This window comes from Pipistrellus hanaki (genome assembly GCF_964339955.1).
Source record: "Pipistrellus hanaki genome assembly, chromosome: 9".
Lineage (NCBI taxonomy): Eukaryota > Metazoa > Chordata > Mammalia > Chiroptera > Vespertilionidae > Pipistrellus > Pipistrellus hanaki.
In genome coordinates this window covers 51,595,743-51,622,794 of record NC_140511.1, presented here as the reverse complement: position 1 = coordinate 51,622,794, position 27,052 = coordinate 51,595,743, and the positions used below count along the sequence as shown (strand labels likewise).

General features: G+C 41.1%; 1 protein-coding gene across 1 annotated transcript in view; it reads right to left on the bottom strand.

Moving 5' to 3' along the window:
* Positions 1–27,052, bottom strand: part of SPON1 (spondin 1) — a 252,535-nt gene that overhangs the window by 75,258 nt on the left and 150,225 nt on the right. Inside the window, exon 6 of the mRNA XM_084893979.1 lies at positions 26,871–27,019. Coding sequence (XP_084750105.1) covers positions 26,871–27,019 — 149 coding nt within the window. The remainder of the gene's footprint in view (positions 1–26,870; positions 27,020–27,052) is intronic.

The following is a 27,052-nucleotide window of genomic DNA, read 5'->3' as shown; positions in this document are numbered from 1 at the left end:
ACACCACCATTAGAAAATGTTAAAAAATTTAACTCTGTGCCTATATTGACTATATATAAAGTAATTCTCTTAAATAGAAATCAAATAAACACAAAGAAAGTATTTTATAATTACTTTATTATGAAATATTAAGTAAACAAAATAGTGAAAAATTATAAAATTCTTGTCTTGTCTGCACCTACGGCACACCAGGCAACATCTCGCGGCACACTAGTGTGCCGCGGAACAGCGGTTGAAAAACGCTGGCCTAAGGCTATGCAGTGGGCTCTGGCATGAACCCAACATCTGTGCCCAGATGGCAGACAATGGGAAAAAGGGTACCGAATTGCTGGTCTGTGGGCCCTTCGAGTAATCTAGGGGTGTTGAACTCAATCAGAGAAGGGGCCAAAATCTAAAATCCAGCCTAAATTGCGGGCCGAATAGTTTACTGAACAGTCATAAACTGACAATGTCATAAACTGACAGCGGAGTGCAGTGATGACAGCGCGGTGCGGGCCACATTGCAAGGCCTGGCGGGCTGGATTTGGCCCGCGGGCCTTGTGTTTGACACATGTGGAGTAATCCCTTCAGAGGACAGGGATTGGTTAATGAATTGAAGAAAAGAGTATGGATTGAAAAGATCCAGGATTGACTTTATCCATTTAAAAACATTGTTCTAAACTCTGTATTTAATACTGACTTTTTAGAGCATTTTTAGAGCACCAAAAGACTACACAAGGACTCCTCAATCATCTGCTCCTGGACGTTCAGTTTGCTTCTAATTTTTCACTCTTAGCCATCTGTGCGGTGAACCTCCTTGTACATTATGCTCTTCCTGTATCGAGGACAATTTCCTAAGAATAGATTCCGAGAAGTGGAACAACTGGGTCAAAGGATACGAAATGAACATTTTTATGTGTCTTAATACACAGTGGAAAGCATTTTGAAAGCCAAATTGCTTCCCAAAGGGTTGGTTGAACCCAATCACTTTTATTTCAAACAAGATTTTATGGGTGATTATGCAGGGATTTTAATGAGATGTTTGGCTAAGAAATGATAGTACAAAATGTGACATTTATACTGTGCTAATCATAGCCTTTCCATCCACTGTCTTATTTCATCCTCACCAACAGCCATGTTAGACAGACATTTTATCCCCATTTGACAGATTAAATACTTTCCCATGGTCATGTGGTTAGTTGAGTGGCCAGACCACTGCTTGAACCAGACCTGTCTGAATTCTGGGTATGAATCCCTTGTACATCCCTCCTCCCCAGTCATGTTGCTTCCAGCATTTTCAAGAACACAATCCAAGGAAAAATGATACACCTGAGATGCAGCTGAACCCCAGGAGCTATGAAGCTAGAAGCTGTTTCTTTACAGATATCACTGTGCTATTGGTGAGAAAGTTGATTCATAAAAAATACATTTTATTTCACAGTGAAATGAGTGATTCTTTATTAGCATATTCTGTTTCCTCCACCAGTTTCTTAATTCAGACACTACTAATTTGCCTCGAACCACAAAATAGGCTAGAAATTGTTGCCTCTTTCTGCAACCTCTCCCCAATCCAGGGTGGAGCAGTGCCAAACTGGGTCCCCTGGTTCATCTACTGAAAACATGGATTTTGAGAATATTATTCTTCATGATTACAATCATCATGAAACCTTAATGTAAATGTGGGTGTTGAAATTTTTCTAGGATCCTAGATGAACTGCCCTGCCAATGATTCCTCTCTGTTTCATGTCCTTGGTATCCTGGAGTTTGCAGTAGGATGGCAGCATGAGACAGCATTTAAGTTTCCAAGGGTTGACTGGAGTAAGCCATCCTATCAAAGGGTGAACAGAGAGGAAAGGACCAATAGGGTAGGTTTAGGCAATTAGTGGCTTTATTATCTGTCTAGTGGTTTGGAATCATTCCATGGGGTCAGAAAGCTGTGGTTCAAATCCTGACTCTACCATTTGTGGGTGATATGACCTTGGACCTTAACATCTCAAGCATCAGTAAAGGGGGGGGGGTTAAAAACAGTACCATCTCACAGGATTATTTTGAGAATCAAAGGAGAATTAAAGAAACTAGTTAAGTGTTAGCTTCAATTCTACAGGGCAGTAAAATTCTGAGGTCAGACATTAAAATCAAATTCTCAGGGCCTGAGCAGGGGTATAAATAGAAATGTAGGCAAGTTATGAGTTTAGCTGAGCTGGACTGGCAAAGGGTTGGCAGGGAGCAAGAAGGAGGGTGTGCTGGGCAAAAGACATAGCTACGTTTGGAGCTTATTTTCCATTTGGTTAGAGCATATGGCATAGGTGTGTTTAAGTTGTTGAAAGGTAGAGTCAGAGCAAACATCATTCACAATTTCTCACTACATCCATGCCCTACTCTGCACATTGTCCCTCACCTCCAACTTTCCCCTGCACACCCCATTGCCTATCTGTTCCCCCATCTCTATATAACTTATCTTCCCTGGAATGCCTTCCCCTCACCAACCAAAATTTCCATCGGTTCTACAAGACCCAGAACAAATCTCTATTAGTCTATATAGTCTCTCCGGAGCCTCCATCTATCCCTCCCCCACCAGCTCCAGCGAGTCCTCCCTTGTTTGTATTCCTCTGGCAATTATTATTTTCACAATTCACTTGGCAATTAATCACATACTGTCTTATGATGCATTTATTGTTGTTGGCTTAAATAGATAAAAATATCTTCTCTGCCTGTTTAACTTGTCACATGTGTCTGGCTTGCTTTTCTGAAAAGGAGTCCAACAGGGCAAGCCAGGAATCATTAATAGGGAATAGCTCCTTTCAAAAAGAGATAATAACAACCAGGCCTGTGTGCTCTTCAGACTCATTGTGCATGTCTTATTTTATTTTGTTCCTCATACAACCCAGTGAGGTGCCTATTATTAGGATTTACTCCTTAGCTTAACACTCTTTATTGACTCTAAGCACTAATGCAAAATGGTTGAGGAGGTTGAGAGCTGGGCTAAAAGAATGAGAGATGTCACCAGCCAGGTGACATCTCAACCTGGCACTGAAAGGCCCCCTAGTCATGTCAGATCCGTTGGACCGACATAAAAAAAAGTAAGAACTCTTCGCAGTGTGAGCATCAGCTCTGATGCATGGACGTGGCCGGTTTGATGAGAAAGCGTGCCGATCAGCCTGGATAGAGATGCAGGTCCACAGAACCACCACAAGACAGAGGTGGACTGGGGAGGTCCAGGACAGATCTACTCAACGGGCCTAAGCCCAGGGCTTGCTCAATGTCATTTTGGAGAAACTGATGTCTAATCCAACTTCGCTCTGTAATGATGTTTCTATGCTATTTATGGGGGTTCTGTATATATTTTAATTTCTTTATTAAACGGTATAGAATTCATTCTGCCATGTGGGTTCAGGTTTCACTGAGTCTTACTGGTGTTACCCTCTCTACTGTGAAGAATTTCTCCAGTGGTTGAGAAAGAGTGTCAACCCTCTCACTGATGGTCTGTGATGTGCAGGCCACAAAATACATCTCCTAACAGATGCGTCTGTGCAGAGCACGACTCCTGTTTATAGGGCCCACCACTGAACATACACAGACTTCACAGACAGTGTTCTAGGAAGGCAGCTCCCACTAGCCTGACACCATCTCAGTGAGAATTCCATCCAAAGAAGAACAAGTGGAATTCATGAAAACCAAAGTCTAAGTGCTATGGAGAGCTAAATTAAAAGCAGTGAAATGCTAGATTCAAACCCAGAGCTGAATTCAGGAACAAAGCCCCTGATCTCTTCCCATCATTTTCCCCCCAAGAAACAGTTATAAGATTCCATGGGTGAGTTATGATATCAACCAAGTGTGACTGAGAAAGGCTCGTTTGGAGAAAATGGTCAGAGGCAGAGGATTTGAACAACAGTCAGGGCTCACAGTAAAGGAAGGGAGAACAGTTCATATAGATCTTGGATGGTAAAGGGCGGAGTATATGTCATGGGCAAAACTGCCAACTAAACTGCAGCTAAAAGCCAGGGCTTATGACTGTAAGACTGAAGGGAAAACAATTGTCGTTGCTGAGGGTAGACCCTGTGATGAGGAGGATGTGTTATACTACATTTGCTTGTTCAGAATAATTCAGGAAAAGCCAGCTGCTTTGCATTGGCATTCCTCTGGTATCTAAGCAGAAATGCCTCAGGGCTAAGAGAATTGCAGGAGAGATTTGTGTGACTCCAAGGAATATTTTTCCACATAGGAGAGCTGGGTGTGAATGGGGGTGGAGTGGAATGGGCTCACCCTGGTATTCTGCTCACTTGAGTATCTGGAGTTTTTGTCTTCCAGGGACTCTGAGTACTGGAGGATGAATCTCTCTAAAAAATGAGGTAACAAGATTGCAGCCACATGATGCATTGACCAGAGTTTGTAGGGACCCCGGAGGTTGGTAAGACCAACAATCCATTGTTGTTTTACCTTACCAGACTGAGTCTTTGGAATTCTTGGGTGAAGAATGGTCTTGGGGTGAGGGATATACCAGCAGCCCAGGGCTGAGTGTGTAACGTTGAGAGAATCATGGCAGTTTTTGGGAAAGCCAGGGGCACAAAGGACTGGGTTGGTGCAGTCATGGTTTGTGCCATGACAGCCTTCACACATTTGGACTCTCAAAGTGACGTTCACATTCTCTTCCTGGCTGGTGACATCTCTCATCTTTTCCATGAGAGGAAGAAGCATTCTTTTAGCCCAGCTCTCAACCTCCTCAACCATTTGATGCTTCAAAGGTAACAACAATTAATGATGATTGTAACAGTTATGAGTCATTAATCTATCAATTAACAAATTAATCTCTTTCCTCATTCCACAAATAATCTGTGGCAGGAGTTATTAGTAACATTTATTATGAGAGAAAACGATGATGGCATTGCAAAAAGTCTGGACAAATGGTAATTGTGATCATGATTGTAATAGCTGTAAGTTAGTAGATCGATGCCAAGTACAATGACTCTTTGGAGAAAGTATTTGTTAATTGATCAATGAGGAAAGAGCCAATCTGTAAGTGAGCAGGGATGACATAGGTGGAAGTTTGCCAGGGACTAAGACTGGCTGAAATGATTGTGAAATGAGATTATTATTTTGTTGGGTGCTTCAGTTCTGGGCAATGTGCTGTTTGCTATAGTATATGACACCAGTTCATCTAATCCGCAGATCAACCCCTATTTACAGATGGGGAAGCAGAGGTACCCCAAGAGTTGTAAATCCATCACATCACTGTTGGAACTGTGAGCAAATCCTTCTCATGGTGCTATCTTCTTTTTCCTTTAGATCTGTCTTACCAAAATCCCAAGTATGTGGTTTGACTGGTTCTTTCTCCTACGTTTTTGTAGCCTTAAATGTGGGGTTTCAACCCCACAGGAAGAAGGCAGACTCCACCCAAGACCTCATGTGGCAACATCAAGGGATATAACTATCATATCTATAACTATATGACACTTCATCTTCTGCAAGAACCATTTACATTTATGACTGTATTTGATCCACACAATGGACTGTGAAGGGATGAGTACTGCTATCATCCCCTGTTTATTGACCATAAGTGGACATTTATTAGGCACCTACCATCTCCTAAATCCTGGATAAAAGGCTTACTATCTATAACAGCCCTATGAACTATGGCTTATCTTTAGTTACAGATGGAGAAACTTTGCCTCAGAGAGGGTAAGTAAAGTACCAAAGTTACCCGTTGGCAAGCTGTGGTGTTGGGATTTAAACTGTCAGCCTTTCTTATCTAGAAGTTATGAGATGGTAAGTGCCCTATGGATGTTCGTTCCTTTTTCCTGCTTTCTTTCCACTCTACTGCTAGAGGGCGGAGCCGGAACAAACACTAACTATGATACTAATACTAACAGGAGAGAAAACTTACCAGTTCTAATTAGATCTTAAAAACATTTTAACAGTGGTGTCATACTAACCAGATACTGTGTCTGCTAGCAATACTTAACCGAGTTCAAGAGAGATTTTGTGCAGCAAAGGGTCTATACCTCTAATTGCTCAGAAAATTGTGTTCTACCAACATTACTAAGCAAAAGAGTGGGAAAAGGAGCTCTTCTTTGTCTTTTTCTTCAAGGAACATTGAGATGGTCTAATTAGCATGCCTGGTGTCTCCGAAATTGAATTCAACCTAAGAGTATGCTATTAAAGGCTCCCACATTAGACAGGAAAGTAATTTGAAATGACTTAGCTATCTGCACAAACACCTTAATGTTACTCTAATGGGCTCAGAGAAAGGATGACATCAAATACAGTTAAAAGGAATTTAAGTTTAATTGCTGCCTAATAAAATTATTAGTACATTTTCCTAGCCATAAAGCCATTTCACAGTCATGGATAAGATTTGACAGTTTTGATAAATGATCAAGCAGAGCTTGCTGCCACAGGTCCTTGTTTATTTTGTTGCAGCCTTTCCTTGAGATGCCCACTGGGATGCCCACTAATTGCTGGTCTTTCCACATCTGGACTCATCTGGGGACTTGGTCTTTACCAAGAGAAGCCAAAGGAAGCGAAGCTTTGCCGCTTACTTGGTAGGTGAAATGACGCCTTCGTGATGGAGATAAAAGTCCCTTCCACTTTTTGGGGAGCAGAATCTCTCCTAAGAGCCCTGGAGTGTGCTGACCTGACAAGATCACTGCTAGCCCATATGATGCCTTTGGGAAAACTAGAAAAAGTAGCCCCTGTGGATGGTCAAATTAGAAAAAGACATCCCTTGAGGGACACCCAGATTGACAGTCAGAAAGGAAACTGGGTTTCAGCTCCCATTTTCCTTCTCAGCTGAGTGCTTTCATGCAGTGCACAAGCTACATGACTGTGTATGGCCGTTGAGAGAAAGGAGGACCCTGTCCTGAAGGCACTCAAACAGAGGCAGGGTGATTGTCTGCTGGGGATGTGACGGAGTGGTTTCTAGCTCTGGCTGAGAACTTGGACTGAGTGACAGGTGTTTGGAGGTTTTACCTAATGGCTGATAGACAAAAGATTGGTCTTGCGCAAAGATGAAGTAGCCAGAATTGGAATTTAGCCTTGGACTCTGAAATCCTTGCTCATTGAGCCTTGGTGGGCTGTCTTCTGCAGATCCCCATGAGATCTTAGCTTGAAAGTGAGTAAGTTCCTTTCATACATGCATATTGAAATGTAATTAGAAGAGATTAGAGAACTTGGAAGGTGAGTGAATAACTGTCAGAAACCAATGTATGGAAATAAGGACAGACACCAAGGATATGTAAGAGAGTTTAAGGCTGTTAGAGACTTACGAGCAGAAGTATGAGAGTTAAATAAGAGCATAGGTGTTTCCAGACCTTTCCAGAGATTCACAGTAACTTACAACCACCCTTTTTTAGCTTTCGTGGTTGGCACATTGTTGTGGAGCACACGAGACTTGGTTGGAAAGTTTGTAAGGAGGACATTCTGAGAAAAGGGAAGTGTGTAGGAGGCTTCCTGTCCTGTTTATTGGAATTCTGACTGAGGGGAGTGTCAAAGGCAGTGCCCCTAATTCTTTCTTGACCTTTCCAAACAAATCTGTGCACGAGCAGACCCCCAGGTGTTTATTTGAATCCTTATACTTAATCTTTTGTGTGTCCTTGCTTAAATGACACTACAAACACATGTGTCCTCCCAATATTACTTAACCTGCCTGCTGATTGTATATAAAAGGTAAACTTTATCTCAAACAGCTGTTACAGTAAAAGCCTCATGAGGCAGGAAATCAAGGCTCTCTGGTTCCTTTAGCCAGGCAGCCCCTTAGCCTTCCCTTTCACAACAAACAATTGTGTTGGAGTAATCCATCCATCCATCCATCCATTCATCCATCCATCCACCCATCTGTCACTCAGGGGCTGCTGGTCAACCCCAGCAGCACATGGCTAGAACTATTGCATTTCCCAAACACCCCTTGACTATTCTAAATTTTTTTTGTTCAACATACTATTATCTTTCTATTCAAAAGTGAGTGACTTAAAAAAAACACCCATACATTTAAATTTGATTTTATTGAAAACAGACTCTATGAGAATCCTATATAATAAAAGAGGCAATATGCAAATTGACCATCACACCCTTGCATAAGATGGCCACCTCCATGTGTCAAAAATGGCCACCCCCATAAGATCACAAGATGGCTACCACAACATGGTTAACAGGAGAGGGCAGTTGTGGGTGATCAGGCCAGCAGGGGAGGGCAGTTAGGGGCTACAAAGCTGTCAGGGGAAGGCATTTGGGGGGGACCAGACCTGCAGGGGAGGGGAATTGGGGGTGACCAGGCCTTAAGGGGAGGGCAGTTGGGGGCAACCAGGCCACAGGTTGAGCAGTTAGGGGCGGGATCAGGCCTAAACCAGCAGTTGGACATCCCCCAAGAAGTTCCAGATTAGAGAGGGTACAGACTGGGATAAGCGACAGGCCCTCCCCCACCCAGTGCACAAATTTTGTGCACCAGGCCTCTAGTTATCATTATAAAGAAACTTACAAATTAGAGGGAAAATATTCTTTGTCAGACCAAAAGTATAATTTTTGCAAATACAATAAACATCAAGAGTGGGAAGAGAGCTAACATGTACTGAACATGCCCCGTGCCAATTGGGTTTTGTTGTTCTTCTCATTGTAGAAATTAGAAAACAGAGGTCACCCAGAATGTGCACAGAAGGGCGAGGTCTTGATCCCAGGTTCATGTGACCTCAAGGCCCTTGGTCCTCTCTGTTCTTTGCATTTACTTCCAAGAACAATCACTCATGTTCCAATCTGCTCTCATTTTCTTTATGCTGCCAAACACCTTGAGGTCTTATTCCCTGCTAAGCTTTCTACTCAACTTGCCATTAAACTTTCAGAGGGGAAAAGTTATCACTTACTGTCTGGGAAGGTGGTTGGAGGAAATGGATGGGACCTGAGTACTGCCTGATTCCTGCCATCAGCAGTGGAATCTGCATTGTCAAAAGAGGCTCCCAGCTGTTTAATGCTGAGCTCCAAAAAGACTAAACCACTACAGAGGTAGAAATTACACATATTTCATCTCTTTGTAGTGGGAAACCCATCTGGTATAGCTTTCTTCTCCATGTGCTCGTGGCCTTTACACTCAATTGTGTAGGGAGGCTAGTTGAGAATTTTCTCAGATATGAAATCAGCCTTTGAACAGAAACTCTTTTTCTTCTGGAGTTTGTGTCTATAGAAGAGGTCATGACCCCAGTGATTTACTGCTGAGACCTACCTTGGGGTAAGCATGGGGCCACCATGGGTACCATGTCTGACAACTGATACCTTGCCAGGGCATATGGCTAGGGGGAGGGGACAAACTGAAGGGAAGTTTATTTCACTATGAAATTTTATCATCTGGCTCATCACTAAAGAAATGTTTCATTCATTCAGTCATTCATTCATAGATTGATTCTATATATTATTTGAGCCCTGTTGGGTACCAGGTGCTGGGGGAGGAAAAAAAAATCAATTAATATCAAGACTTGTCCTTTCTGCCTTTGAAAAGTTCACACAGTCTGGGTGGGGAGGCAAATGTGAACAGCTCATTTGTTCCTTCAGCACTGAGCACTCACAATGTGCCTGGAGTTACAAAGAGAGGACACAGTTGCTATCCTCAGGACCTCTCAGTCTGTTAGGGCATACAGACCATAAATGTCAGATCCAAGCAAAACCAGGGCACTGTGGAAACACAGTGGAGGAGCATTATATACGTCAGCTGCAATGGGGAGACCTCTTAGTCCAGATGATGTGTGAGGACATGAAGGAGTTACCAAATGAAATGAGTAGGGGAATGGACAGTACAAGTGAGAAGAACTGCCAGGGAAAAGATAGAAAAGAGTTGGGAAAGAGTGGGAAACAACTGTGGCAGATGTTTCAGTTTTGCTGAAGCAAAGGGTGTGTGTGTTTGTGTGTTGAAGGAGGGTGTGGTGAAGATGAAGGTAGAGGGGAAGGCGGGACTGGATTACACGGATTAATTTTGGAATCTTTGTGAAGCCACTGAAAGACTTTAAGCAGGAAATGTAGGGTAAACAACTCGTCCTGGCTTACCCAGGACTGTCCTGATTTTAAAACTCAAACTCCCACATCCATAGAACTCTTCAGTCCTGGAAAAACCGGGATGGTTAATTAACTTATAGGGGACAGACAGGAAAGCTCACTGTGGAAGCCTCATGGAGATGTAATGGAATGGGTCAGATGGAAGGCAGGCAGATCTATAAAGACTATGGCATTAATTGAGGCAAGGGATAAAAAAAAAAAAAAAACCCAAAAAACCCCCCATGTATTAATTAAGGCAGTAGTGAGGACCAAGAGGAGTGAATAGTTCTAAAAGAGGAGATAGCTCAACTGATGTGGCTCAGTGTTTGAGCATCAACCTATGAATCAGGAGATCACAGTTTGATTCCCGGTCAGGGCACATGCCCAGGTTGAGTGCTAGATCCCCAATAGGGCCGAAACCGGTTTGGCTCAGTGGTAGAGCGTCAGTCTGCAGACTGAAAGGTCCCAGGTTCAATTCGGTCAAGGGCATGTACATTGGTTGTGGTCACATCCCCGGTAGGAGGTGTGCAAGAGGCAGCTGGTCGATGTTTCTCTCTCATCGACATTTCTAGCTCTCTATCTCTCTCCATTCCTCTTTGTAAAAAATCAATAAAATATATTTAAAAAAAAATAGATCCCCAATAGGGGTATGCAGGAGGCAGCTGATGGATGATTCTCTCTCATCATTGATGTTTCTATCTCTTACTCCCTCTTCCTCCATCTCTAAAATCAATAAAAATATATTAAAAAAAAAACACAGGAAGTAGAGACAACTAAACTTGATCATGCTTTTTACTTGGGTAGTGGGAGGAGAAAAGAACAAAGAATAATTTGAATCCTTGTTTTCTGACTTGTTTATTAATTAGCATCATAAAGAAAATTTTAAAAAATGCTACTGTTGGAAGTGCCAAAAGTCCAAGTAAATTATATCCACAATGCCCTTTCTATGAGCGGGCATCATCTCGAGTGCTGTATATAAAGCATCTCATTTACTCTGCATAACAACCATGACCTAGGAGGCTGCGAATTCTCCTCCCATGTAGTAGTACACATGAGGACGCTGGGCTTCAGAGACTAAAGTAACTTGGCCAAGGCGAACACAGCACTGGCATTCCCAGTCAGATATGTCTCATCGAAGGTCTTCTGCTCTTTCAACCCCCATCCCTGTACCACCCTGACTGCAGGACAGGGCAGAGGAAGCAACAATTAAGTTGGGCTTTGCAGAAAGATGCCATTTATCCAAAAGGAAAAGGAGACGGAAGGGAACAGCATGTGCCAGCATCCAAGGGCACGAATGAATATGGAGTGTTCTGGAAAACCCCAAAAATGTCTTTGACTCTGCCTCTGTGGGACAATAAATAAGTACATCTGCATGTCAGAGTTGATTATCCTTGACCTTTTTATGCAAAACATCTGCAAATCTCATCTTAACCACTCAATGCATTTTAATTCCCCAAGTAAAATAAACAAAAATAAGCTGAGTAATGCTTTCTTCATGGGTTCCAATCTGCTTGCAAATCCCAGTGGCTTTCCAGTATTTCCCAATATGGAGCTGACTGTTGTGGTGCAATACCCTGTGAAAAGGAGATCTGCACAAATAGAGACCACCACATGCTGGATTTTATTTTCCTTTCAGGAGGTCTTTTCTTTTAGGACAATGAGCTGGAGTCGGAGTGCTGCCCTCTTGCAGATGTAATTAAAATGGAAGTGGCCCTCCTCATCCACCGTGAATCAAATCATTGAAATTAATCATCATTGGGCCAGACTAGCAGGCTGCCATAATCTCTATAGGAAATGCACTTCAAGGTGTCTGCTGCAGCAGCTACAATTACAATCTATTGAGTGGTGGGACAAGATGAACCAGACACTTGCCACAATAGTGGAGGCGCTGGATAAAAGAGGGCTGTGTAATTCATTTAACTTAAAATGGGGCTGGGGCATCATGTGGATTGACACATTAGTGCTTCTTTACAGGAATTATATGAATGGTTACCAACTCTAGCCGTGATTTATTTAGGCATTTATTGTATTTATTACTGAGTTCTTGTGAATGATGGTACAGTCTTGGAAATATCTATTCTCATTTCCTTGAAGGGTATGTAACCATGGAATCCAAAGAATAATAAAAATAAAACAGGCTGATTTCATTTCTTTACCCATCAGTGGGGTGGAGGTAGGGATTGGTTGTAAAATCAGAGCAAGTTTGTGTAGGATTCTGTATTGTTTCTGACTTTTAAATTCTCATTTAATTGGAGAATTGCATGTAGAACGTAACCTGTGAGGATAAATGACTCTTCCTCAGTCACTTGAGACCAAAATATGTGTGTTTTAAGACAGTGTAGTAAAGAAAAAGTCACAGAATCCTTCAGGTAAATATGCTTCACATGACAATGATCTTGAAAGGGAATAAGAAACAAGTCATTCAGTTTCTGAAATATGGTTGAAATTCTTACCTATGTCAATTAGAAATAGGTATGTAATTTAGTATATATGTTACATTGCGTGTAAAATAGGATGTTGGAACCCTGAACTTTGCCATGTTTGAGGGGTTAGGAAGAATTTGGAGAATGAGAGAGAGAGGAAAGGCATAAATTCCTAAAGAAAAGGAAAGTAGGCAGTTGATAGATGCTCACCAGAGGGGGGGAAAGAAAGAAAAGAAAAAAAAAGAAAAGAAAAGAAAAGAAAAGAAAAAAAAGAAAAGAAAAGAAAAAGAAAAAAAGGCAATGTGGGGAGTTAACCACATTCTGAGAAACAGGAAGCACCAACTTCCAAGTTCCATGATGAGGGATGCAGTTAAGTGTGTTGGTGAAAATGTGAGTTCTGAATTCCGATGACCTGGTCTTAAATTCTGAATCTACCATTACTATCTATAAACCTTTGGGCAAGTCATTCCACTCTTGTGAGTCTCAATATCCTCAAGTATAAAACAAAGATAATTATAGTATTACTTCATAGGGTTCTAAAGATTCAATGAGATGATTCATGTAAAGTTTGTAGCAATAACACAAAAGTTCACTGTTATCAGTAAACTTAGGTAATATTACAGGTTGGGGAAGGAGCTGTTTTCAGTCATTCTGAAATCATGCCAGTGAATGAATATAAAGGATAAGAGAAATGGTAGCAAGGAAGGTGACTTCAAATAGACAAGATTTAACCCAGCCTGAGCAAAATGTACTGTACTCATCAGTAGCACTGTAGATGCATTCTTGACTATCTGCCACTTAACCTCCTTGCAGGTCTGACCAATGCTTGTCATTCCTCTCTAGTAAATGCTGACAGAGCCCACTCCATGCTGAATGCTCCAGCCATGTGCCATTCCTGGCTATAGAAGCACACTAATGCTCTTATAGGAGAGTTGTGTGTTTGCTAAGAATTAGTTGTGTATGTCCCCAAATTTCTTTATATCAGCAATTCTTATACTGTGTAGTTTCAGTTTTTTTACTTTAATATATTTTATTGATTTTTTTACAGAGAGGAAGAGAGAAGAAGAGAGAGGGATAGAGAGTTAGAAACATCCATAAGAGAGAATCATTGATCAGCTGCTTCTTGCACACCCACTACTGGGGATGTGCCCGCAACCAAGGTACATGCCCTTGATCGGAATCAAACCCGGACCTTTCAGTCTGCAGGCCGACGCTCTATCCACTGAGCCAAACCGGTTTCAGCTAGGGAAAGTTTTATAAAAATCAGTGTTTTTGCACTCAGACTGATTTGCAAGTATCTTTATGTACTAGATCCACTTTCAAGAAGCCTAAAATAGAAATCAGGCATGGTGAATTTTTGGAGTGTTTTATATTTGACATACTCACGTATTACCTTTTATGATTCCTTCCTTTAACAATTTTGTTTTAGATTACAATGTTCATTGCTGCTCCCAGTTGAATTGAATTTGAGCTTATCTACCACATTAAACAGTTCTATCTACACACTGATTCATGCTCAATATATAACCAATGTAGTTCATTTTATATATTTAGCAAACTCTATTATTTTAATTTAATTCATTTTCAAAGGAATCAAGAAATTCTTTTATAATCTCTGATTCATCTCTAATGCCTCAAACACTGAAAAAAGTGGCACAATTTCATGATATCTTAGAATCAACCAGAGTCCTACTAGTTGACTACTGTTAATTCCTTATTTTTAATTAGTTAATTTTAATATTGTTTTCTTTAAATCCATTGAGGTTAACATTTTTTAAAGAGTTTGAGTATTTGGAAAAATCAAAACCCAATTTTACTAGCATTTATTATGACATATCTAGCAAATTTGTCATTCATATGCACTGGCATTAATAAGTCAGAAAGCAAAGTTCCAGTATAGGTTGAGTTCAAACTCAGGGGCAGGTGGTTCCTTTGCAGTGGGCTTATGTGAGTGAGAAGCAGGATGCAGAAAAAGAGTGCTTTGATTAGCAGGAGAGAGACTTCCATGCAGAGGAAAGCCTGCCAGGAAAAATCCCAGAGCATTATAAGCCCCTTCTCCATTGCAGAATTTTGCCAAGGCCCTCACTTGGAAGAAGGTCACACCTGGCGTAATGCTGTATCTTCCTATATAAATTAGAAATGGAAACAAACAGCAAATATAAACACAACAAATATAACTTAAGGGGGGAGCTTTGAACAATTGCAGATAGAAAGACAGAGTTTTCCACATGATTAGTACTGATACCAGGAAATGGAGTTGGGTTTTAAGACAAAGGATCAGAATGATACTGGAGACACAGCTGTATGTCGGGAGAAGAACCCAAATGCTTAAAGAAGAGATCCTAGTTTCACCTCCAACAATAATGAACTAGCTTGTGTCAGACCAACAGCCTACAAAGAACTGCTGGAAAAGATGGATAAAACAAAAGAAAACAACTTGGTTCAAAGCATAGGAGAACTCTTAATGTAGCCAGAACTTGAAGGCCAAGATCCTGGAGAGATGGGAAATGCATAGAAGTGAGCCAGATATTCCCTTTTAGGCATTGGATTTTTATTCAGCCATACATACGAAACTAGAAGCTGAGCATAGCTTCTGGCAGTCTCACAGGACTTGGGAGAGCAAATGACTCGGGCTAAGATCCTGAAGAGAAAGGAAGGACAGAGAAGTGAGTCCGACACTTGGCATTGCTTTTCCTCTTGAGGCAATCGCCAATTTATAAGAGTCACAGGATAGAGAGTTCGCAAATTTGAGTAGAAATAAGTAGCTAAGAGGCCAAACAGAGCTTTCAGCAGCCTCAAAGTTTGAGAAGATTAATTGGAAGTCAGAAACCATGAGGAGGGAGACACTGGTAAGCTCCCCAGGCTTTCAGTTAGGACCCAGACTAGCTGCACCTTTGGTGTAAGGGTGAACCATAAATAAAACAGCTCTCACAAAGCCTGACATTCAGCTGCAAAACAGCAACCCAACATTTAATTAAAGTGATCTTCCCACTTCTGCCTGTGAGTAGTAAATGCTCTGTGAATGAAGATAGGGTCATCGGTCATCCAGAGCTTTGACAATTTTTCAAATAACAATGTCAGGCACTCAATACAAAATTATCAGACATACCAGAAAACTATCCCAAGGGAAAAATATACTAGAAACACCCACAGATGGTCCAGATATAAGTCTCAAATCTGGACTTAAACAAAAACTGTGATTAATATGTTCAAAGAAATAGGATCAAAATGTAGAATTTTAGCAACAAATTGGAATTTGTAGAAAAGAATCAAATGGAAATTCTAGAACTGATAAATATAACTAGAATTAAGAACTAAGACCAGCAGAAGAGAGAATTAGGGAATTATCCAGACTAAAGCCTGGAGGGAAAAATGATGGAGAATATAGAAAAGAAAGCATGAAAAACATGAGAAATGATGGTAAAATTTAATATATGTGCAATTGGAGTCCCAGAAGGAGAGGAGAAAGAAAACCAATCTTTGAAGGCAGAACCAACATTTAAAGAAATAATGGCCCAAATTGTCCAAAATTGACAAAGGTATCAGGCTGTGGATTCAAGAAGTGCTGCAAGCTCCACAGTGAGTATATATATATAAAAGCCTAAGTGACAGTCCAACTGTCTGACCAGTAGCTATGACACACACTGACCACCAAGGGGCAGACAATGCAGGAGTTGCTGAGCTGTGGGGACTTGGCAACTGCAGTTCTCAGGTGATGCATCTGGAACCAGAGAGGAGGGAGCTCCATTCCAGGGTCCATCTCCTGAGAACTGTCCTCTCACAATCCGGGAACCCTCAGGGGATGCTGGAGAGCCAATTTCAGCCTGACTCCCTCAGGCCAGGCCGAGGGATCCTACCAGTGCATGAATCTGTGCACTGGGCCTCCAGTAAAGAAATAAAAACAAAACTACAGCTAAGCATGTAATGAAACTGCTGAAAACCAAAGACAAAGACTGAATCTTCAAAGCAGCTCTAGAAAAAGACATGTTATCTTTAAAAGAGCAAGTCAGGTTGACATGTGAATTCTCAAGGAAATGATGAAAGCCAGAGACAAAGGCATGATGAGGTCGGCAAAATACTGAGAGAAAATAATTGCTAGCTTATTTTTAAAAAATTCTTTAAGAGTGAAGGCAAAATAAAAACATTTTCAGGCAAATAAAGACTGAGCGAATTTTTTTGCCTGAAAATTCTCACTAAGAGCAATGCTAAAGGAGTTCTTCAGGTAGAAGGAGATGGTCCCTGAAGGAAAATAGAAATGCATAGGAAGGAAGAGTAACAGAAAGACTAAGTGTATGGGTAATGCTAAAGGAATATTGACTGCACAAAATGATACTTATAATGGCTTGTAGGCTAAAATTTGTAAAAGTTAATGATTTGGCAACAATAAGACATAAGGTGTTAGTGAGGTGAGGAAAATGAAAGTGTTCTAAGGTCTGTGCATTGTCCTGGATGTAGTAAAAGTATCTTAGATGTTAGTATATTAGACTCTAATAAGTCAGGATGCATGTTAAAAAAGAATGCATGTGGTGGAGACTGTAAAACTAATAAGCCGATGGAGATTGGAATAATAAAATAAAGCCCTACTCCCAAGCCAGACACCTCCCCTGCAGCAAACACTGCTTATGCCCTAACCTGGAGGGCTTCGGAGTAACCTTTGACCCCCTTCTTTGTGGTAGGTTTGGATATTATATGTACTTGGTATATATTTTCTCACATTTAGGGGTCACTAATCTTAATGTAGATAATTCAGAAGGATGAGTTTTACATGATCACCAAATCCATTTCAGAAAGAAAACATTTTGGGCATCAGTAGAGAAAAAAAACTTCATATTAAAAGACCCAACCATGTTTGCAGTCATGATCCAAGATCAGCAGTTAGATGAATACACCTTCTATATTTGCACTGATTCTTGAATACATTCTGCAAAGAGTTCATTAAATTTTAAAGATAAATTAATTTTGCTCCAGATAACACATACTTACCTGTCAGTACTTCTTGGTTAAATGCATGCATAAATCATAGGAAATACTTAATACCAACAAGCAAATAGTCTTCCCGAAAAAAAAAAAAAATCCCAGTAAGGATCTGACATGCTTCTATGCACTTAAAGGCTATTTCAAAAAAGATTCCAGTTCCTCCTCTGATACCCTAGAGAACTGCTCTCAGGAACTGCAGCTATCAATGAGCATGCTGCCCATAACACAGATGGATCAATGCCCTGGGAATATCATTGGCCTGCCAGTTAATAGGCTTTTGATTTTCTTTACCCATTGATTAATGAAGCAGTCATTTTGCTTTTGAATGGGAAGATAAATTAAGAAATACTGTAACCGGAGCCCATTGGGAAACAGACTGTAGTTTGGAGAAACGATGGTAGGTATGGGCAGAAAAGAGATGGAACGGCTGACTTGGCTAAAGCAGTCCTCTGTCATGGAACTGAGGGCTAAAGTGTTCACCTGAACTCAACAGACACTTACCCTTGTATGATAAGTCATATGCCAAGCTCCACTTGGGAGAGGAAGGGATGGGTTCAGGGCACAGCCTGGCTTAGTCTGACACGTTGTGTGCTTTCTTCTAGAGGCAGATGCAGACATTCATAATACAGGGCAGGAAATGAGCCAATAGGGATACAAGATGCTCTGAAAGATCCAAGAAGGCAGAAACAGCATGCATTTGGAAGACCAGGAAAGGCATCATGACAAGGTGGCAATGGGAGGCTGGGTGGAATTTGGATCAATATAGAAGGAGGAAGGAAAGCTCTTCTAGGGATGGAGAGCCAGCACGGAGGAATAGTAAAGAGCCAAAGAAAACGAAAGAACTCAAATTCCAGTGCTACTGAGATTGTTAGCTGTGTGATCTTGGGCTAGTTACCTAACTTTTCTGGACTTTGGTTTTCTCGCCGGGTAAATGAAACCAATAATAACCACCTTTACAGGGTTGTTGCTAAGATTCTTTGTAATCTGTAAGTTGGCAAGGAATTTATCCTAGTGCCTGGCACAATAGTGGAAGCTATAAAAAGGATAGCAGGACTTTGAAAGAACGATTGGCCTTCCTTTGCTGAAGCAAAGGCATTTTACTGCTTCATGGGTTTCCTGTCTACCTGAACTCTGGATAATTGAGCTCTTTCAAGGTAAGATCTGTCTTAATGCACCTTTATATGCCTTCTGGCTTATCTCAGGGCAAGGTCTATAATAGGAGCACAGGAAACGCTGATGGAAAGAATGAGTGAATAAGTATGTCCTGCCCTCCTCCATCTCCTAGCACTCTCCCATCCCTTACAGTTTCATGAAGGTATTTCCCACCTCCATGCCTTTCCCTTTTGTCTACCTACAAACTCTCTTCATCCTTTAAAATTCAGCTCATGACTTGGTGAGGTCCTTCATTCAAGATAGAGTTAGACGGCACTGATACTTTCTTGTTAGTACTCCTGTGTAATCTTATACAAAACTCTATCATCATGCACAGCTCAGCAGCTTGAAATTGCTTGCTGTTTCATTTTTCTTAGTCCTCAAAGCCAGGCCTTCTAAGCTTTATTGCCCACATGGCATCAAGGGGAGATGTTATAACGTGGGGGCAGAACTTGAGAAGGCAGCAGAATGTCTCACTCCATGAGACGGGGTTCTTATTTCTTCGGTTTGTTTATATATTTCTATCCTAAAGAGAAATTGCTATGTTTACACAGTTATAGAACCATTGGAAGTGTGACTTATGGCTTTATAATTTCTGTAGCTAATTTCATATACAATGAAGTTTCAGAGACAGTTTAATTTCTTTCCTCCTCTGAGACAAGAATTTTAAGTTGTTGCAGGGGAGTAAAGAGTGCATTACAATTTGGGGGAATGGTGTCACGTGTCTCCCACACTGGATCTTACTCAATACATGTCAATAGTTATCTGTTGACTGAACCAATGCCCTGGTCTCTGGTCACTTCCCTCCTCAGGGCTGCCCTGTTCCTACTGGTCTATCTGTAATCTTTGCAGCCTGATATTCAAGGTCATTGATGAGATGACCCCAACCTCCCTTTACAGATCCATTCCCTACCCCTTTATGCCATGCATCTCTCATTAAGGGCAAGCTGGACCACTGGGTGGGTGGTTCTTGGCTCCATGGAGGGTATCTTCCATGGGCTGGAAGAACTTGTTTGTGTGGGGAATGTCAGGGTTACCTTTAGGAGAGTTTCAGGAACTGCATAGATAAGAGGGACATTGCAGAGACACTCTGACACAAGGTACAAAATGAACAACCCATCCTCAAAACAGACCTGAAGACCAAACGTAGTGGTGTCGAGGGACACAGCTCTTGAGACAGCGACCCCATTTAGCCAAAGCACATGTATTGGCTGCAATCCTAACATGCTCAGTTTGGGAGTCCATCCTCACATGAGGAAGGTGACAACATAAACTGCTACCCTGGTCCTGACGGTCCAGCAAGAGCAAGACAAGAAAGGAGCTAATATTTTTTAGAGCATCAAAATATTGAGTTTAATATGCAGCTCATGATACCTCAGCTTCCTGAGGCAGGGGAAAGTTCTGTCTGTGCTCAGGCAGCCCTGTTGCACTTGTCTCCTTTAGTCCAGGTTGCTCTGTATTAGAATCACCTATTTCTATGTCATATTTTCCCAAGAAATCAAAAGTCCCTTAAGGCCATGTGATTTCCCAAATATGGTGTTTGACACATGAATGAATGAATGAATGAATGAATGAAATCTATAGTAGGTGCATACACATTTTTACCACTAGATGGCAAATATTTATTGGAAAGTCTGGCTCTAACCGGTCTCAGAAACAGCCCAGTGAAAACTACAGAAGTTTTTTAGTAAACAGGGTAGTCCATACAGTGTGAGATATTTCAGGGCTGCCTATCCTTCTTCCCTTTCCACAGAGAGAAAACCAAGCACTGGAAGTCAGGAGTTCAGGCTGCAGATCTGTGCTGCCATTAGCATTTGAATAAATACTGCAAAAACATGGAACAACACGCTACAAATATTCTGCTCACTTTTTTTTTTCATTTTTAAAAATGTGTTCTTATTGGTATCAGAGAGGAAGGGAGAGGGAGAGATAGAAACATCAAAGATGAGAAAATCATGATTGGTTGCCTCCTGTATGCCCCCTACTGGGGATCTAGCATGAAACCTGGGCATGTGGCAGGAATCGAACCATGATTCATGGGTCAACACTCAAAGACTGAATCAGAGAAATGTGCCCTCCACAAAGTTATAGCCATCTGTGCTGCCACAATTGGCATACTCAAGTATCTGTTTTCCTACATCTGTCAACTGTAGCTGTGAGTGAATTTGCATTTCTGTAATTGTAAATAAAGTTGAGCATCTTTTAAACTACCTAAAAACCTTTAAACTACCTAAAAGCCATCTAACTTCTTTTTTTTTTTTTGAGAACTTTCCATGTATTTGATAATTATTTTTCTATTGGTTTATTGGTCTTTTAAAATTGACACGTAAGTGCTCTTTATATACTAAAGAACTTAGCCTTTTGGTGATTGTAAGAGCTACAAATATTTTCTCCCACTTTGTCCTTCATCTTTAAAAACTTTGAAGAATCTTTCCTACAATAAAAAACCTGTTTTTAGTTTACTTTTATCAGTGTTTTTTTTAAGGGCCTCTGGATTATGTAACATGCTTAGAAGGGACTTTGTCCTAGATTATAAACATGATTCTCTCATGTTTTCTTCTAATGCTTTTACATCTTCATTTTTAAATATTTCAATCTTTTATATATTTGGAGTTTATTTTGGTTTAAGAATTGAAGTATGAAGCTAATTGGTTTTCCCTTGGCTTCCAATTGTGCCATTATCATTTATTAAAGAATCCATTTACCCCAACCAATAGAAATTATACATTTTTCATATACTTAATTTAATTTAAGATGAACTTGGGGCTATTACTATATCTATTCATGCTCTAATTTCACACAGTTTTATTAAATGTAGTTTTAACATCTAGTTTAGCTAGTCTCTTCCCTACTCCCCCAAATCATTATTCTCAAGGCATTTTCTGACTATTCTTGACTATGTAGCTCTTCCATAGAATTAGTCTATATAATTAAAAACCTATTTGGTATTTTTGGGGTTAGCACTTGAAGTTTACAAATTAAGTTTAGGGTATTGGTCTTTTTGTAGTATTCCATTTCTTATCAACGTTTTCTTTGTTTATTTAAATAACATTCTTGGACATGTACAAATAATACAAAAAGGCAGGTGGTGAAATGTGGACACACATTTCAGTTCTAACCCCTGGTCTAGAGACAATTTCACAGAAACATTCTCTGCATATAAAATTTTATATAATACTTTGACTTCCACCCACCTACCTTTCCCCCCCACATGGCAGAAAACTAGGGCCACTGTTTTGCTTTTCAGTATATACAGATCTGCCTTATTCCTCTTAATAGTTGCATGGTATTTAACTATATAAAAGCAGCCAATCCCCTATTGATAGAATTTCTTTTTTCCATCTCTTATTTTTATAAGCAATCCTATATAATAAAACCCTAATAAGCAATTAACCAAAAAGTGTAACAACCGGTTGCTATGATGTGCACTGACCACCAAGGGGCAGACGCTTAACATAGGAGCTGCCCCCTGGTGGTCAGTGCTCTCTCACAGGGGGAAGCACTGCTTATCCAGAAGCCGGGTTGATGGCTGGCAAGTGCAGCAGTTGTGGACATCCCTGAAGGGGTCCTGTGCTGTGAGAGGGTGCAGGCTGGGCTGAGGGTCAGGCCCCCCCACCCCACCCCCACCCTGGGAACAAATGTACAAATGTTGTGCACAGGGCCTCTAGTGTTATAATAATTCTCCTTCCTCATACACCTTTGTGTGAGAATATTTCCAGAAGACAAATTCCTAAATAGAGAATTATTATGTTGAGGTATAAATAAAATGTACAAACAGTAATGTCAATATACTCAACACTACATAAATGTACACTTACAAACAATTACAGTGATAAATATTGCATTACATGTTTTGTTACAATAAAACAAGAAAATGTACTATTTGATAGATATTGCCAAACTTCCCTCTATATCTTAAGGCAATTTATTAACTATTCCCCATTTACACTTGTTTTCGGTTTGCAATAATTTGGTTCAGTTGTTATAAAAATAGATTTCTGTGTAAGTTAAGTAATCTATAAGTTTTGAATAAAATTGTCCCACATTTCCCTCATACAGAGATTCTCAGAAAACATTCCCAGGACTTGGTGATGCTCTGATGCAGAACTGGGGAAGCCAGAAACTGCTGGGAAGAGGCAGACCAGTTTTATGAAAGAACGGGCATCACTGAGTCGCTTTGGCTTCCTGTCCTACTGTGATTTTGATTTGTTTGAAGTCTCCACTGAAAGCAAACAAGAGGCTTCATGTGACTCAAATCACACCTTTCAAATGATGTTCTAATGTCTGTATCATGTCTGTGACGGAGAGTCTTTAACTCCTTTCCTGCCCCACTCCTAGTATCATGTTGATACTAGTGCCCACTTATATGCACTCCATGGAGTTAAACCTGGAATGAGATGGGGAAGGACAAAGGAGGATGGACAATGATGTTAATGTAACACAGACAAAATGGGCACTCCTGGGGCTGCATGCAGCAGGGTGACAAACCTAAAAAAATTATATCCAATCTGACTCGAAGAAGCTTTGGAAAGTATTGTAGGCCTTTTTTTTATTATTAATTTAAAAAAATTGATTCTAGAGAGGGAGAAATGGGAGTGAGAAAAAGACAGAGAGAGAGAGAGAGAGAGAGAGAGAGAGAGAGAGAGAGAGAGAGAGAGAGAGAGAAAGATTGTTGCCTCCACATGTGACCCGACTGGGATTGAACCCACAACCCAGGTATGTGCCCTGACTGGGAATCTAACCCACAGATTTTGGGTGCACAGGCGATGCTCAACCACTGAGCCATACTGGCTGGACTAGAACTTTATTTTAATAAGTAAGAGCTGGTGTGTGTGTGTGTGTGTGTGTGTGTGTGTGTGTGTGTGACTTTCTCAACCAGATGGGGCAGTATGTTATAGTCCATGGAACACATCAGAAATAAGGCAGTGGTTTTCATTAGAGAAAAGTGATAAAAAAGTTTAGGAAATCAGGAAAAATAAGTTTAGTAGACATATATATCATCTCTGTTTAAAGATGAGAAAAAAAAATCTCAAACCCTTTCTGCCAATTCCCAAAGCCTTATAAACTGCTTCAACTTTAAAGAAGAAAAGAACACTTGCTTGTTTATTGATTCTTGGGCCATAGGTGGCACAATCATCCTATTGGCCGGCTTACGAGATCTGTCAAAGCAAGGCTTTCTGAAGATGAAACAGGAAATGCCTATACTAGGGTGCACCATGACCTGACTTCTCACCAGCAGGGAAGTCTTGAATCCAGAGAAACCTAAAAGCTGGTGTGTTTATTCTAGTGCATTTTTTTCATGAGTGAATGGCCGTTCACAGCTCAGGATTTTATGCAAGAGACGTTCATGGCTTGCTTGTGGATTAACCAACTCGGATGCTTGTTAAGCAGCTACTAGGTATGAGAATGAATTAGGTGCTGGAGATATTTGGTGGGCATCTGCAAACATGAAAGACTGAGCTGATGTAGAAGGTTCTCCCTTTTTCTACAAACATAGAAATGCCAGACAGAATACAACAAGACAGATTTTTAACAATACCTAACTGCGTTTAGAAAATGTCTAGATGCCAGTGCCCACCAGAGCACATTTGCCTGTCTCCCTCTAAGAAGTGTGCCCTGCATCCTTCCCCCACTCTCTTCAGCCACCAGTGTCATTATTGCCAATAACACTGCTGTAAGTTTTTATGAATTTTCTAGGTTTCTGAAGTTATATTAACATTAAAATTTATACTCAATGATACTATCACAATTTCCCACTACTGATGGGATTATTGGTTTGTTCATTTGTTTGAAAGCATTAGCATAAGATTTACCTCCAACAATCTCTACTGTGATTTTTTAATGCCCTTGACACTTGCAGTGAGCAGTAAGTCTATAATACGAGAAGGCTGGTAAGCATATAAATGTCTTTCTTGGGAAGAAAGGGCTTTTTATTTTCATCCTGGTTGGACTCGGGTTCTTTGATAGAGTGATTGGTAGGCTATAAAGTATTAAAGGCTCAGAACACTGTGTTAGTTTGTAGATGTGTTCAAACAAGTTCCCGGTTATTCAGGGGACATGTTTATATTCTAGGAAGATTCCCACCTCTGCTCCTTTTTATGTTGCTTCTTACCTGACTTACATAAAAATATAATAAATTGGATGCTTGCAGGAACGATAGAACCATGACGTGTTTGGAAGTGAAGGGGCCCCAAAATCACTCTCTCTAACTGACTTTCTAAGGAGACGGGAGTTCGATGCATTGTTAGTGCAGCTCTGGAAACAGGCTTATGTCAGAGGCTGGCAAGAGGAGTTTCTCTCTTGGGTAGTTGTGTGGGGCCAGGAAGGTGGATGGGCAGAGCCAGTGTAGTGGGTGGGAGACCCACATGTTCTCAGGTCCCAAGTTATGAAATTCACAGCATCATCATCATGAAAATCTTAAGTTTTGAACAAGGCAACTGACATTTTCACAAGGCCCTGCAACTTTAATATCTGGAACTATCTATAGGGTTTGGAGCTACACAGACCTGAGTTCAAGTTCTAGCTATTGACTGCCTCAGTTTCCTTATCTGTAAAAATGACAATATGTTGTCTTCTCAAACTGGAAGTGAGAGCTCAAGGTACATGTCTAGTACACAGGGGACCTGAAGGACAGTGATAGACCCGGAGACATGCTTTTTATCGACATGTGCAGTATCAACAGTTAAACTTACGACTATGACATAATGTCAGAAACACTAGCCAGCCAGGACAAGCAGGCATCACCTGTGTGGTACTGAAGCCAGTCCTAGGTGTGCTGGCTCAGAACACACCAAGCAAAGAATGTTTTCCTAAGGGGAGCATTCTAAGGCTGAGGGCCCTGTCCATCAGTTATCAACCTTTTTGCTGCTATGACACTTGACAGATATGTTTACCAGCACAACACGTTCTCAGTGTCTCACATTCACACATGCTTCCTTCTTTTCCAGAAAACTCTCAAGGTAGCGAACAAGTGAGACTGGCATTATTATGAAGATGCCCTTGCCTTGGATATAACTTATTTGCAAACTTCAGTATTTCAACCATTATTTGTAACACATGGTTTCCCCCATACCACACGACATAATTTGACAAGGCAGCGTATCACAATTCCAACGCTGAGAACTAGAAATAAGGATGGATCCTCAGGATCCCAAACAAGAGACTTCCCTCCCACTCCCATGACAAGTGGGACAGACTGGGACCAATAGGAGCCCGCCATGACTTTGACAATGTGCGTAGCTGTGCTACGGCCTGAATAAGTGATGCCAGTTACCAGGCAGGACAGCCAGAGTCAGAGGAACACTGAGCAGTTGGTCAGATAGACTTGTGATGAATACATGACAAGCAATCTTAAAACATCTGGCTAAACATTTTACATTCCCCATCCTCCTCCCTCCCCGAGAATGGAGAAAAGATTTTAAATTGAATTCATAAGAAACATAAGCTGATTCCTGGGCATTTGGGGGCTTTGGTCCAAAAAAATTTCTCAGGGGATTAAAGTAGGAATGAGGGTGACCTTTGTTGCATTCAATTTAGGGTGTTTGGGGGCTAAGAGTCCAGATGTGTGACTTCCAGGGGAAGCACCTCAGCTGCACTCAGCTTCCTTTGCTGCTCAGGTCTGTGGACACATGCATATCAGGAGACATGAGCCCATTGTCTCTGGGGTGTCCTGCATTTTCTCTCTCTGGCCCAAAGGGATTTTGTGGGTAGTGATGGCCAAAACTGGACCATCTCCTATCCACAGGGCAGCCTGTGAATGGCCAGAGGAAAATACAGCTCTTCTTCCAAGATCCCTCATCAGAACAAATTATTTCTCCTTTGTCTCAGTGGTGGGAGTTGGTACCTAAATAATGGTACAGCTCTTAAACCCACATAACATGGCACATGGTACCTGAAAGATGCTTCAGTCTCCAATGATTAGAATTAATGCCTGCTTAATTAACCAAACACCTCAAATGTTTATCTTTGGGAATGGCAGTTTTGGCTTAGACAACCAGGATATCACTCCTTGAACCTTTCAAGGATCATGGTAAGCAAATCATAAGCCACCACATAGATTCTCAGGAAACCAGAGACAGTGCCCCAACAATGTGGCCACAGCAGCAGCTTTTAGCACAAATGAAAGAAAACACAAATGCAGTCAGAGGAGGACAACATGATGGGCATTGGTGCCTCTGTCCTCACCTAACCCAGACCTTCCAGGCTCATCAATAGATTCTGCTTCCTGGGTACCAGTTTTCCAGCACATTGTACTAGATCCTGGGAAAGAAATCTAAAGAATGCTTTGATAGCATTTCTGGTTTGGGGTTATTCTGTGATTGTTTTTCTTACCTGTTGTCGAATTTCTTCCTCCATTTTTACGGGCGAGCCCAATTCTGCAACTTGTTTGACGCCTTCGCTGGCATATCCTCCGTACTCCCACAGCACGTAATTCTTGGAGTGGGATCCACCAATGATCGCAGACCAGTGGTTGGCCCGACCTAGGAAAGCCAATCAGGATGCAGATGTCAGTG